The sequence below is a fragment of the Periplaneta americana genome, chromosome 17 (genome assembly GCF_040183065.1).
Source record: "Periplaneta americana isolate PAMFEO1 chromosome 17, P.americana_PAMFEO1_priV1, whole genome shotgun sequence".
Classification (NCBI taxonomy): Eukaryota; Metazoa; Arthropoda; class Insecta; order Blattodea; family Blattidae; genus Periplaneta; species Periplaneta americana.
The window spans coordinates 115,488,683-115,504,412 of NC_091133.1; the positions used below are offsets into that span (position 1 = coordinate 115,488,683).

General features: G+C 34.7%; 1 protein-coding gene and 1 non-coding gene across 2 annotated transcripts; both read right to left on the bottom strand.

Moving 5' to 3' along the window:
- Window positions 1-5,411: 5,411 nt before the first annotated feature.
- Window positions 5,412-5,484, bottom strand: TRNAS-GCU (transfer RNA serine (anticodon GCU)). The gene has a single exon. It is a non-coding gene; the product is annotated as a tRNA-Ser (tRNA).
- A 2,475-nt stretch (window positions 5,485-7,959) lies between these two features.
- LOC138693027 (nucleoporin NUP42-like) lies at window positions 7,960-15,451 on the bottom strand. Its single transcript, XM_069816543.1, has one exon. It carries the CDS (start codon window positions 15,056-15,058, stop codon window positions 14,021-14,023), a length of 1,038 nt encoding a protein of 345 aa, XP_069672644.1. The 5' UTR covers window positions 15,059-15,451; the 3' UTR covers window positions 7,960-14,020.
- Between the last annotated feature and the right edge of the window lie 279 nt (window positions 15,452-15,730).

Consider the following 15,730-nt stretch of genomic DNA (forward strand, 5'->3'; position numbering starts at 1 on the left):
TTTTCTTGTGTACTGACGACGCCATGAATGCTTGTAATTCTATTCGGCTAATAAAGATCTAATCTAATCTAATCTAATCTAAAACCTAGACGCATTCCATAATGCTGAACATTTAGCAAGTGTTGGTGATGGATCCTTGATGTTGTTGGAGATTTCTTTATGGCATTAAGGGAATCAGTTGTGGCAAGAAACTAGCAGATCTGAAATGGATAGGCAAATAAGACAAAAGTTCATTCTTCAAATCCAAATCCAAAACTTGAAGGACAAGAAGAAAAAAAAAAAGTATTTTAAGTACTTGAAATACAAAATACATCAATTTTATGTATTTAAATACAAAATACTTTCGAAAATCCTTACAAATTACAAAATACAAATGTATTTCAAATACTGCCCAGATAGTGACGATGATACTCGCTCTTCCAAGTACTTCATTATTTTCAAAACGTGAGGCACTCTGCGGGGTCACATTTCGTACCTACATCTCTAAATGATCCTGCACCTCATCGCTTAAAATATAGTGATAAGTTGTAGAACTGCTTATGTCAACCATGACCTTCCTCTAGAAAGTTCTATGAGACAGCGACAAGAAATGAAATGACGATAACTAAACTCGAAAGCAGTCCAGATATAGCACTGTAATCTATTAAACGAGGCGTGCCTGTACTGTGAATGGAGATTGCAAGTGCAATGACGTACAACTTCGAATTTTAGCTCCTCGCAGTTCTGTCTTGGCAGGGAGCAATAACCCCTGTGTGTGTTGTTGCTGAAACACGCGTATGTCTGGTACAGAATGTGTAATTAACCAGCATGCAGTGTAAATGGATGATTCACACATGCAGCGCTTGTCATTGCGTCATTCAGAATCCTCCCCCTCTCATTCGATATAATCGAGGCTTTTTATATCCTTGAGGGGTCGTATAAATATGACGAAACAACCAAGTAACGATTTATGGAGAACAGTCGTTGCCCTTCTTCTTTATAAACGTTTTACATGAACTTGAATGTTGGCAAGGACACAAAAGGGTGAACAGACGAAAAGATAAACCAATCTCAATTTCGGAAAATGTTCAATTATATTCGAAAAAAGTGCAGGCCTATACAATTTCGGAGAAAATAATTTCAGTTTTGGAAATAGTAATATAAAGTTCGGAAGATGCACAGTTAATTTCGGTAAAGATAAATGTAATATTGGAAAGCGTTAATATTGTTTAAATTATTTTTATTTTTACTTTGAATAATATTGCATTTACTCCACATCAATATAAAATTACAGTATACTAGTGGTTTGTCCAGCAAATGTATGTATGTATTTATTCACACTGCAATGAGTATATACCCGGTGGCAGTGGTAACTAATTACACTCAATAATGACAATAATAAACTTGTTAATTAAAAATACACTTAATAATAATACCAATAATTAATACAAATAATTAATACTAACAATAATTTATAATAATAGTAATAATAATAATAATAATAATAATAATAATAATAATAATAATAATAATAATAATAATAATAATAATAATAGGGAATATCCTAAATTAAATGAAGCACGATCACTTAAAATAACATTTAAAATAAATCTAATTTGCATCTTAAATCTAAGTTCGAACTAAAACCCACGAGTATGATATGTTCATATCTGCACAAGTACCTTTCAGCACTACACTCATTTCGCTGTCAACTCACTCACTGCACTGGAACTACGACACATTTCACTGATTCTATCCTGATTTCACTAACACTTCAAAAACATTTCACTGTTCAAATACTTTGCACTGCCACTATAAACTATAAAGCTTCCCTGACAGGAACACATTTCACTGACACAACACACTTCACTGACACAACATAATTCTTCACTGATACAACACTTCAATAACAAAATATCATTTATATCCTTTACATACTGTGTATAATTATCGTCTATTAGTAAAGTCCTTAAGCCTATTTTTAAATACATTTTTGGTTGTTGGTAAAGCCTTTAGTAAGTCTGCAGATAAAGCATTCCAGTCCCTGATAGTACGATTGAGAAAAGAAAACTTTCCAGTGTTCGTCCTCTGTCTTCTTTCCCTCAATTTATATGAGTGATCGTTCCTTGAAGAGTAATTTGGCGGTTGCAACCTATTTTTTATTTCTCTCCAGGCAGGCTCACCTCTGTATGTTTTGAACAGTGCACATAATCGAATTCGCTGCAAACTAAGTTCATTGGACGTTCAAATAAACATTTTTCAGATTTATTTTCAATGAAGAATACCAGACATTCTGAAAGTTATTTGCTTCCATAATAATGATACTCTCTCTCTCGAGCCAATACTGAAGAGAACCACGCATATAAATATCTACACCACACCGCCATTAAATATATGAAAAAGACCCAACCCCACTTGATTAATAACTGTAAAAATATTTGATTTTTAATAATATTATTATCTTACGTAAGTTTTATAGCTTTCAGTAACGTATACTGTATATGAAGAGTCCACTACAAGAATGATGGATGTCATTTGGAATACATTTTGCAGGAGAAGCAATTGAAAGTTTGAAATGCTTAGCACTCAAAGCTTAACTGTGATTTTCCGATCATTACCGGACAATGACTGTCAGTGTTAATGCCATATAACTCTCTATGTACATTCTATATGTCTTAAGCTATGCATTAACAGTCTTGGTTCATTTTCGACAAGAAAGTGACATCCATCATTCTTGCAGTGGACTCTTCATATACTATATAGCCGCCACTCAGTAAAATATAGAAATCAAAATCTAATTTAAGTTATTCTCTACATCTACTTATATAACCCCAAAACATTTCACTTTCATATCATCAATATAGCATTAATATGTATAATTAATGAAAAATAGGCAGTCACTACAATAATATTTCATTTGTAATGGTAATAATGTCATCAAACCATCTCAAGTTTTGTAGTTTTTAATATCCAATACACAACTGTATCCAGAAAATTACATACCACAGAATCGAACCTGTATATTATTTTTAGTAAGTTAAGTTTTTAATAACCAATTTAATTTGAGCTCTAAATGTGTCAGCATTCTTGCAGATCATGGCCTTCGTGTAATATTGTTTACTGTAGAGTGTGTTTTGTTTTATTCTGAAATGCAATTAGCTAGTTCTCAAAACTGACGACAGATGAATTTTGGAAAATAGGAAAATTATGTTGAAAAATTGACATTTCAATGAAAACTACTATTTTTCTGAAAAACTTTGAATTCCAAGCTTCAAAATGAGGGGTCATTTATTAAAATCCGTTCAGCCTTTTTCCCGTAATTTCCATTACCAGTTCAAATTATATATATAGATCTTATCGCAACAATTCTTGTTGCCATGTAAACGAGTAGTCTATTGTCAATAAACGATGTTCATTGAATGACTATGTACCAACAATATTTCTCTTCTCTTAAGAAAATATGGAGAGTCAATTTTGTTCTAACATATGGGTATATAACAATAGTTATTTATGCAACAAGTGGATAATCTTGATGATTATGGTACCCTATGAATGAATTTTCAAGATTGCCATGATAAGATTATCCACGAGTTGGACACAACACTTTATGACATCTTAGCATTATAAACTGTAGGAAAGAAATTATGAAAGAAATTCGGGATCCATAGCTGAGAAATTCTCTTCATATCTTCGTATCGATTAGTTGCGCCTGGCATAGACATTGAGTAAAGAGCAATAGATGATCTTGCAGGTTGTTACAAATGATTAACGCTAGAACATCACATTTAAGAAATCATCAATTGTTATATTATAAAAAACCAAACACTTCAGCACATAAAAATTCACCAGTGTTAAAAATGTGTTCAAATTTCAATGAAATATGTAAAACATGGGATCTAGATTTCAGCATTTCTTACATGAAATATAAACATTTTCTTATTAATATACTGAAGGTAGTTGATTTTAAATAATATTGCTATTTATTACTCTGTAATTTGCCATTTATAGCTACATTTTACATCTTTTGCTTATGATATCTATACTTATCTATTTTTCATTTATTCTGTATTTTTCATTTATATCTCTATCTGTGTCTTTTATTTAGGTAGTATCTATTTGTCTATTCTTTTTTTCATTTTTCATTTATAATTTGTAGGCCTACTTACACTTGTATCTTGCATTTTTATCTGTTTTATCTCTTTTTTTCATGTTATCTCCAATTTTGTGTTTTAAGCAAATATCTGCACTTTCTATTGTAATTGGGGCTTTGCCCTGTTATAGACATAAATAAATAAATAAACTTCTCTTAAATTTCGAGAAAAAAGGCTGATACGGGTGGTCTAAAACACCTGGTATTTGTTGTGCCTTTATGATTAAGAAACATAACAGAAACATTAAATTCAATAATGCTATATTCATATGGATAAAACTTCGAACCAAAAATCTGGGAAAATGATATGTGATAGAGAAAAGTTTGCTCAGTTTTGGATTCAACCCTAAAAACAATGAATTTAGTACATTTTTTTTATGAACATTAAATTCGCAGGTCTACACATTAATTTCATTATTAACCAAAGTATCTTATATAATTTATTTATTATTTTCATCCATTATTAATAAAAGCGTTAATTATTCTTTAAATTAGTCATGACACTAGTGATATCGAAGTTAGAGACCATAACATTTTATAGCTAAAGTAGAGAAACTGTTTTAAATGTATATGAAGAAAGAAGTCTAGAACAAGGAATTAATGCCATTACTAGATCTTTTTAAAAAACATATAAAAAGTGCAAAAGTGAGTGTCTAAATAATGTCACTGGAGTGTCAGAAAGAATAGTAAAAAGGATTGTACAGGAACATAGGGAACATGTGAATCATGGAACATCATTTAGGACACCAGACAAAAAATATAACTTTCAAAAACCAAAACAGATATAGAAAACTGTGTGCTTAGGAGGTAAAGTCAAGATTTACAGAAAAAAATTCTCCAATTGGTCATCTTTCTATGACCATGGTCTTCGTCTAATTTGCATTTATTTTCATCCCATACCTCCCTTAAATCCATTTTAATATTATCCTCCCATCTATGTCTCGGCCCCTCAAAGGTCTTTTTCCTTCAGGTCTCCCAACTAACACTCTATACGCATTTCTGGAGTCACCCATATGTGCTACATGTCTTATCCATCTCAAATGTCTGATATAAACTCCTAAAAGTCCTAATTTAGATTTATAAAGAGCTAAATATCTCTTTTTTTTTTTTAGTACCTAAAAATCTTTTCCCTACTCATGATGTTTGCTTCGCATGATGCTTTGGAAATCATTGAAGTGCCATAATGAAGGAGAGTTCATTAAAATATGTCTGAATAAAGCAAATCAAGATTTCAGGTATAACTCCCTATAAAGTTGATTTGAATAATTTCGAGGGAAAAATTGTTCCAGGCCGGGTATCGAACCCGGGACCTTTGGTTTAGCGTACCAATGCTCTACCAACTGAGCTACCCAGGAACTCTACCCGACACCGATCCAATTTTTCCCTCTATCCACAGACCTCAAAGTGGGCTGACAACCGTCAAGCAACCAACTTCGAGTGCACACTAACTCCGTGTGACTTAAATTGTGGTTTTCTGTTAACGAACAGTGACGTGTATTATGCAAATCAAGATTCCAGATATAACTCCCTGTAAAGTTGATTTGAATAATTTCGAGGGAAAAATTGTTCCGGGGCCGGTATAGTTGTCGGATAAGAGTTCCCGGGTAGCCCAGTTGGTAGAGCATTGGTACGTTAAACCAAAGGTCCCAGGTTCGATACCCGGCCTGGAACAATTTTTCCCTCGAAATTATTCATGTCTGAATAAAGTTGCTAACATTATTTGTCCCGAATAATCTGATGTTTTTAACAGTATAAAATTAGCCATACAGACAACACAAAGGATGATAAGGGATAATGAGATACCAGCTGAACGAGAAATAAAATCAAAGATGTAACAAACTGCGGTCTACTCTCTAGTTTCAAGTGGAAACACAGATATTGATACAGTAGAACTGGTAATGTTCACCTACAGAGTTGCGAAGGATCTCTCTCTGTATAAAAATATTTGCTCGATGTCATTTACACTTAAAGGAAATACAACAGGAGAACAGTTATTTCAAGCACGAAGAAAATATATAGAAAAAATTAATCTGAACATAAAGCAGCTAGTCGACCTGTTTGGCGAGTTGGTATAGCGCTGGCCTTCTATGCCCAAGGTTGCGGGTTCGATCCCGGGCCAGGTCGATGGCATTTAAGTGTGCTTAAATGCGACAGGCTCATGTCAGTAGATTTACTGGCATGTAAAAGAACTCCTGCGGGACAAAATTCCGGCACATCCAGTGACACCGATATAACCTCTGCAGTTGCGAGCGTCGTTAAATAAAACATAACATTCACATTAAAGCAGCTAGTATCTGTAGTACCTAACAGAGGGACTCGAAAGTCTACTTGGTGAACTAACGTGTTATTAAGAGAGCTGGAAATAAGTGAGGACATAAAATATTGCCATTGTACAACACAGCTTTATTTAAAATGCTCTTAATAGAAAAATATCTATAGTCATATCTTAGATCTCTGTCACTAGCCTACATATTTGGCTCTACAGTCGGTATATTTCCGAACAATTATTTTATGAATGAAAACTTGTAAAATCTAAACAAAGATCGTGACTAACAGACTAAAATTTACGAGTTGTATTATCAGTGGCAAATTGTGACTTATTTTCCTAGGCTGTTGTAGCACAGCAAAAATTAAGGTGAAATAAAATATAATTTGTCCATCTATAAATCATTATTGTGTAATCTATGTCAGATGATTGTGTTGAGAGATCCGAACAGAGTGCTCTCTACTCCTAGATTGATATTACCTCATATGTATTGCAGCTTGCATCCAGTGATGTAATCGTGAGTACAAATTTGCCACTCAATGACAAATGATGTCAGTAACGAGAAAATTGCCCGAAACTGTTAAAAAATTTCACAGTAATGAGGTTAAGTTTGTTTCTGGGTATAAATGAATGCAAGCAAAGACTCTAACATTTTGGAAGAAGGTCGGCTGTATTGAGCAATCTAGATAATTACCCATCTTTCGTTTTGTTGTCCTAAAAATAATAGACCACACTGCGTAGAAAGTTATATATATACTATTACAAAAAGAATTGAAGATTATACCAAATAGAACATACTGTACTCCAACCACGAGAAAGTCTTCGGGGACTGAGACGAAGCGAGATAATGCTGTGAATGAATGTTGATGTCATAAGACGTCATAAGGTCACACACGTGGGTACTCTTATCTCTATTGGCTAGCTCTCACAGCACAAACAATAACATTGATGCACACACATATTGATACTACCCTAGTTACAAAATCAGATCACGGTTAATCTCCTGGTCTTTTAATCTCTCCATACAGGAAATAATAAATGGAGGAGAGCGCATGGTTTTTAAACTGACGTTATAACGGTAATATCGTCTATCTACTTCGTTCCAATAGATGATGCAATAGTAAGCACATTCCTTTCACGGTTGATCTCCTGGTTGGAGAACAGTAGAAAACCTCGCAATGATGGAATACACGATTCTTTCAATCCTTCTCTTTTCCATACCAGGGAAGCAAGAAATGTTTTGATGCCTTTCTTTCTTACACAGCCAGAGATGCAAAAAGCAACAATCAGTCATGAGTCATTTTTTTTAAATAATATAATTTCATGTGTGACTTATCGACATATTAGTCATTTAATAATATTTGTATTGTATTTTTGGTCTAGGGAAAATACTCGTCTAAGAAAAGGCAAGTGTTTTCGTAAAAAAAATTTCAATTTTCTCTCATCTGATTATGATACATGCTTCTTGCACCTCTGGCAGTGAATAAAATGACATCTCCTCTCTTGCAACTGGTGGTGTAAATAAGAATTAAGGAGAAAGTAAGAAAGCAGAGAAATATCTGAGGGTGGTGTATTCAGACTTTATTGAAAATTCTTTAGTTCCAAATCTATAATAACTACATTATCATCTTGTGCTTTTGAAACATGTGACCAACATCATATCTTTCATATGATGCTCTAGAGACCAATTTCACATCTATTAACATCTTTAATAGGCTTAATCGAGAAGTGTGGAAGTTCTTTTCTGTATTGTATTTATTTATATTCCATGATCTTCGTACATCTTTTCACAGCTAGAATATGAAACATGTCAAAAAAAATCTTAGCCCATATCTCAAAGCTCAAGTCCATACTGCACACTAGTGACTAGCAACTAGGTGACTTGTTAACTACACACTAGGGAGCTTTGGACATGTATGCTTGAAACACGGCCTTCTTCATAGATTATTTTTCTAAAAACCATGACATCACGGTGCAGCACTGAATTAAGAAGGAGGTGTCCTAATGCAGTTCCACTACGAGTTATGTGGAAAAGATAAGGGCTTAATATATTTCAGTACCATACCTAATGTATAAAACATTGTAAAGAAGGTGCTGACAATGTCAAAGTTCAAAGTTAACATGTTATTCTACATTATAGTTGCATTATTTCACTTCCAGAGCATCTTCAGATTTCATAACTCCAATTGCTGGTAAGGTATCCATGTTTGTTTAGTGTACAAGTCAACAAGCATATAAGCATTTTTGTTTACTAGCTACTACAGAATTGATTGCTATGCACTATGTAGCTTTGGATCATAACTTCTGACGTCACATCCAGCTATGTACTGTACTCCAACCACGAGAAAATCTCCAGGGAATGAGAGGGAGCGGGGTGATGCTGTGAATGAATGTTGATGTCATAAGGTCACACACGTGGGTACTCGTATCTCTATTGGCTAGCTCTCACAGCACAAACAATAACACTGATATACACATTTTTATACTACCCTAGTTACAAAATTAGATCACCTGGTCTTTTAATTCCTCCATACAGGAAATAATATATGCAGGAGAGCGCATGACTTTTAAACTGACGTTATAACTCTAATATTATCTATCTACTTCGCTCCAATAGATGACGCAATAGTAAGCACATTCCTTTCACGGTTTATCTCCTGCTTGGAGAACAGTAATCAACAATCTAGTTTTCAGCTGAAAATGTAGCTTTGAGACACGGCCTTAATAGTACCACAGTCTAGTATACAGTCACGAAGCTCAATACGTAGTAAATATGCATCCATAGATAGTTGCTAACCACCAGGATCGCTAATATTGCCTCATTACAGACAACGCAAAATAGTACCGGCACAGTCTATTATTCCTAGCACCCTCACAACTCACACTTCGTGACTGTATATACTAGACTGTGATAGCACTATACAAATCTTACTTAAGGTAGGTGCCCACTTACCAGAATGGATCTGTTCAGATTTTTCTTTGTATTATTTTAAATGGAGGATCGCCCACTTTGCCATACCGCCTCTGTTCGCATAACCAGATTCCAATCAGAATTCTTGCCAGGGAATTCTAAATGGAGTTCCGTATGGTTCAAGACCGAAATATAGAATGTCATGGCAAATATATCGATTGCAAGACCTTCAATCGTGGTAATATTGAAGGTATAATGAAGTGGATGGCGCGAAGCTTATTTTATTAAGTCCAACAGTATGAAGAGCTTTATAATTTATGAAATTAGAATTATAGCAATGTAATATGGAGAAAGAACATCTGGGATGAGATTGGGAAAATATTAAATTAACCAGGTATGTCCTTCATTGTTTAAGTTACAGCGCTATTCATGTTATTTCCAGGTTCAGTTCAGAACACAATGAAATAATGCACTCTAGCGATAAATTACAACATTTGATGATCCATTCGGAAATGCAGACAAGTGAGTGATACTATAATAAAAATCCAAATGCAACAAACAAATTTTTTCCAGCAAGTGAGCACCTACCTTTATAGTCACAGTCTAGTGCAAATATATTTATTTGTCTAATGGCTAATACATGATATTTACTACCATTGACTGAGCGAAAAACAAGAAAGTGGTGAACAAAACTACGGATTAAGTAATTAAAAACATTCGGGCTCTGGCTTCCCAGTAGCGGTCGACTTCCTCGGAGGATTTCAAAGCAGGGCATTTTGCAAGATGTTGTCTATCCATGTCTTCCTGTTGATGGCACAAAATGCAGGATGCTGATGGAAGGATGCCAAGACGATTGAGGTGTTTACCCATGTTCAGTGTTAAGACGAAAAGTGCAAATATATTTTTTTATTTTATTGGGTTATTTTACGACACTGTATCAACATCTAGGTTATTTAGAGTCTGAATGATATGAAGGTGATAATGCTGGTGAAATGATTCTGGGGTCCAGCACCGAACGTTACCCAGCATTTGCTCGTATTGGGTTGAGGGAAAACCCCGGAAAAAACCTCAACCAGGTAACTTGCCCCGACCGGGATTCGAACCCGGGCCACCTGGTTTCGCAGCCAGACGTACTGACCGTTACTCCACAGGTGTGGACCGTGCAAATATATATAGAAGAGTTTTACAATATACTAGTACAACACAAGGGGTTAGTATTGATACTTAATACAAAACAGAAATATTCATGCAGCGTTTTTAAATGTCATAAATTCACCTACAGAATAGCAGGTGTGAGAAATTAGGTACTTCTTTAATTTGGCCCTAAATAATCTTATGTTTTGAGTTTGATTTTTATATCCAATTAAACTACATACCACAAAGATGCATAGAAGTAGAACTCAATGCTTTCAAAACCGCTACACTAGAATGAAGAAAGATCCCAGGAAAGTACTTAATATGACAGAAGGCTGAGTCAATGCAGGGTCATTCTGGAAGTTCGGGAATGAGAAAAATCCTGCTACCACACAACTGAACCCGAGACAAGGGTACCCACAGGGGTTAGCCAATGGTAGCAATTGCTACCACTGAGAATTTTAGTTTTTTACACCCTTTTTGTTATTTTTCTGTACGTGCTCAATACACGTCTTCTCAAATCCTCGGTAAACAATTCAACAAAAGCGAGTGCTTTAAACTATGAATGTGTGCGCAAGGTAATTTAGATTTCAGAACTGGCTATTTTTCATGTTCAATTTTCTCTCTCCTCGTCCATCCGTCTCCTCTAATTTTCTAACCATCTTGCTACCAGTGATCCTGTGGGCGCCCTTGACCCGAGGTCATTCAGTCCGCAGCCCATTGCTCTACCAACTGACCTACTGAATACAATATAATTATAGACTACATTATTATTATAACAATTATACATAAATGTTAACTATAACATGATGCTATTGAAACATAACATGCTTAAAGATTAGACCACCGCCTGCTCGAACGCATCCATGCATCTGATGGCTGCTTATACTGCCTACTCATTCAATGGTCAAACATGTAACATGAATAGAAAAAGATTGTTGCTAGATTGCAACTCCTACCGACCAGTGAAGTTGCTTGTGGATATAGGTCCTATGCTTTACATTTATAGTATATAATTAAAATATTATTTTGTTTCACAGCTCTGATAGCTTCTTCTTCCTCTTTGTTATCCATTATAATCCAAACAAAGTATCAAATAGTTGCAGAGGTGGACACCTTGGAGTTGGAAGGCAGAAGGTGGGAGAAAAGAATACTGAATCAACAAAAGAAGAGAACACATCACAAGCTAACCACACCTACAGAGACATCGACACAGACATGGAAATTCTACACATCCAACCAAAAAGCCAGAAATTAAACACATTAGAACAATACGAAATATACAGACACATAAAAACACATCCAAATGAAATTCTCAACACACAACTCAATTTCAGAACACACACATTCTTTGACTCCACATTACACTACACAAACACACCCCCACAGGAAACAAAACAATAGGCGCCAAGACCAGCAACAACCAGTTCTGATGATGGCCAATAGCAGGCTGAAACATGTTAAGAAGGTAATATAAAATTTAACATAAGAAAGACAAATAATACGTTTTCTGAAGTGATATAGTGTTAAAAGTTGTGTAATCAAGATGTATATATGTGTAAAAAGAAGAAAGTGGTAAAAGAGGAAGTGAAATAAATGTGGGGAATAGAACGGAAAGAATTGAGAACGTAAATTGTGTTAGGAGTGTGAAACAAGGGGGCAGTAGGGAAGAAAAAACAGTCTATAATCTGGAGAAATGGTATATCAGTGGGTTCAAATAATAGCAGGTTTAGTTAGATAATGGAAAAATGAAATTGAACTGATGCACTTTTTCAATGTTATAGAATTGTTTTGATTAAACAGTGAATTCTAAGACCATGTTATAAATAAAGTAAAACCAATGTTCTAGTGTACGAGAGAGAATGTGATGTGTAAGAAATGTTTAGACAGCAAACTGAAACATAGTATATTTGGTGTCACCTACCATTTCAGTAAGCATTGTTAGAGTGGTCTTATGAGAAGGCAGTATAAGAAACCATCAGGTGCATTCAAGCAGGCAGTGGATTAGACATACAACTTGCTGAATACAGAACTTAGTCTAAAGCTTTTTCTGTAATCTAAAGTAAATTTTATAATTTTAATATTTAAAAAAAATTGACTGCTTTAACATTTTATATTAGCCTACTACATACATTTCCATGCTCAAAGTTTTTAAATCTGGCATTAGTAGTACAATTACAGGTAATTGTCTATAACGACTACACCATCAATTTATTAGTTTTAGCATTTGTAGGTGGATTGTGCGTTTGTGGCTTTTTGTAGGTTTTGATTGTTTTTCGGTGTTAATTAGTTATAATATAGTTGAATTTTAATGTTTTAAGTATGTTTTAGACTTAGTTTTTTCTCTTGTTTTTTGTTTAGTGATGTTTTTGTGGTGTTTGAGTGAATTTCTTGAGCTGTGATTGGTTTCTTGTGATTAGATGTTCAGATGTTAATGTATGTCAGATTATGATGTCATGGTGTGTTGAAGGTTGTTAATAATGGGCGTTTCATTCCATTTGCTTTTTGTGATTAGTGGTGTGCGGTTGGTTTTTAGGTTTTCTTGTGTGAGATGTGCTGTAGTGGTTGTAAGAACTTAGGTTAATTTCAATTAAGAAACACGCCAAACGAATTATCTTTGCACCAAAAACGGATGCTCCCTGGACCCAATTATCGTATTTTATAATTATTTCAATGCAACAGAAGTCAGAAGTCTTGCTAAAATCGACGGAAGTCCCTCAACGCTCGTTTCACCGAATTTATTTTTGAATATGTTAATATAAGTTACGATGATATAGTTCAGTTTTTTATTAATTATGGGGTAATTAGAGAATGTATGACTTATGAAGTTTCTGGCTATGAATTGACATTGAATTGGGAAAAATTTGAATTTTAGATGTAATAGCTACCGTAAAGTGGGGTGACTTTGAACGCCGAGGTGACTTTGAACAGTAATTTAGCGCCTTTCTAAATTAAACGCTGTACCCAATTGCGATAAAACTGAACTAGTTTATTGACAACTTAAACAGTTTTATCGCAATTGGGTACAGCATTTAATTCAGAAAGGCGCAAAATTACTGTTCAAAGTCACCCCACTTTACGGTACTATGAAAAATACGCCAAGATGAAGATGCGAAGTGTTTTTTTTTAAGTCTGCTCGTAGCGGAACTTTTATTGAACGGTGTAAATTATAAGGTAAGTTTTTTTTTTATTAATTTTTGTGTTTGTGATTAGGATTTAGTATGTAGAATGAGATGGCATATATTGGTGTAAGAAGTATGATTATTTATTAATTTTAGGTTAGTTTAGGTTGAGTTAGGTTAGGATATGTTCACTTAACGAGTAGAATTGAAGCACCTTTAAAATGAGTGTGAAGAAAAAAGAAATCGGTGGTGTAACTTAGTTGTTGTTTCCGAAAAAAATCCTAAGTCTTTTGAAAAACTTGGGTGTTTTGGAAAAAAAATCGATGATGTAGTCGTTCTGACTTGATACTCAATTTATACATTGATTAGGGTAGCCCTACCAACCATTTTGCAATAACCTGATTATTTTTTATGTATGTCAAAAATGTCTGTACATTCAAAACCAAAGTAGGCTTAAACTACTGAATGCATAACTCCTTAGGTGGTGGTCTCATCGGTACTTTTCCCACTGTAAAAGTCTGTGCAACAAATGCATTTATTTCATCTTCGGAAAGTTCTGATTTTGATGTATATACAGAAGTGTCCGTAGAAGTATTTTCTACTTTATTCCAACCAGGAGAAGAATTAAAAACATTCTTATTTTCACCAAAAGCACTTGGAGTTGTTATTGTTGGTTGGGCCGGAGTCTGAAATCTTGAAGTGTCTTGTACTGCACCACTAAATGGTGGCTGTACCTCATTTGAACTAACAAAGACATTGTGAGATGGTACACTAACATTAGACATTGCTTGTGTGTTACCAACAAATACACTTGATGGTTGCTGAACTGTACTTTGCACAGGTGGACCCAACTGTGGCAGAGTAAACACAAAATTACTAGACACAGGAGTCTGCTGCTGGCCAGCACTAAAACCTTGAGGATTCCATGACAGAAAATTATTGTCTCTTGATTGTGTTGCGGCTTGTAAAAAAGAAAAGTTTGTTTCTGTTTCTATTTTTTGTCTCCGTAAGAGTTTATCAATAATTTTGAACACTTCAGTGTTGGGATTTAATACAATGTTTTGCCTACGCAGTTTTGCTGCGTCATACAATTCTTTAATTTGTCTCTGACACTCAGGAAGTGTACCATTTTGACGTGCCTCATACATTTTCCAACGAATTTCTTCTGGAGAATGGTCTTCCCAACCTGGAAAACATGCCCGTTCTTTGATTGGTGCAAAGCAGGTCAATGGCCACTGACCCCCCTTCTCCATCTGCACAACTTCCTGCGCGACCAGTCGCATGACATCTTCGTCTTGTGGGCTGTTACCAATTTTGTAGGTTCCAGTATTTTTCGCATGGCTATAATAATTATTAATTGGTGTATATTGATGAGCTCCAAATCTAGCGCCATAAGCATTATCTCCGGAGACCAAGTAATCGGAACGAGGATGTTCAAATCTGCAACTACTACCAAATTTGCAGGTTCCTTGCTGATAGTATTTGCAAATAACCATCGTGTCTTCAAAATTTCTACAACTTGACCACGAAAGCTGCTTTACTATTGTCAATGCTATCAAATAGGTAACAAGTAATTACTACGAAACAAACGATGTGCTCCAGCGAAAGTTCCTTTAACTGTTCAATTGCAAATGATACAGTACGTACTGCTATCAAGATATCCGTAGTAAATAAAACCCACAAAAGATGGAACATTTGTATACAGTGTTGATTCCCAATATATATTTATGTATGAAACAGTGACACAAGCAGAGACAGAGCCAACACCAGTCTATTATTACTAATTAAATGATTTCTTTCAATTTACCATACACTAAACACTTATAGTCATAACCTTAACTTGTCAATATGGTCTCATTCGTAACATAACACAGTCCAATGTACTCAACTCCAGAAGCACGAAATCCGCTACATTTCGTCACGGTTGTGCGCATTGAATAAATATTTACTCATTTATTTATTTATCTAATCTGGCGGAGTTAAGGCCATCAGGTCTTCTCTACCACACAGGCATATACAAAAAACAAATGCAGAGAGAAGTAAATAAGAAATGGAAATAAAATTACAAATACAAAAAGCACAAATGCAAAAGTGCAAAAAGAGGGGGATAAAAAAAATATAAGTAGAAATATAAGATCAGAATGGGTACAAAAAGTACCAATGTAATA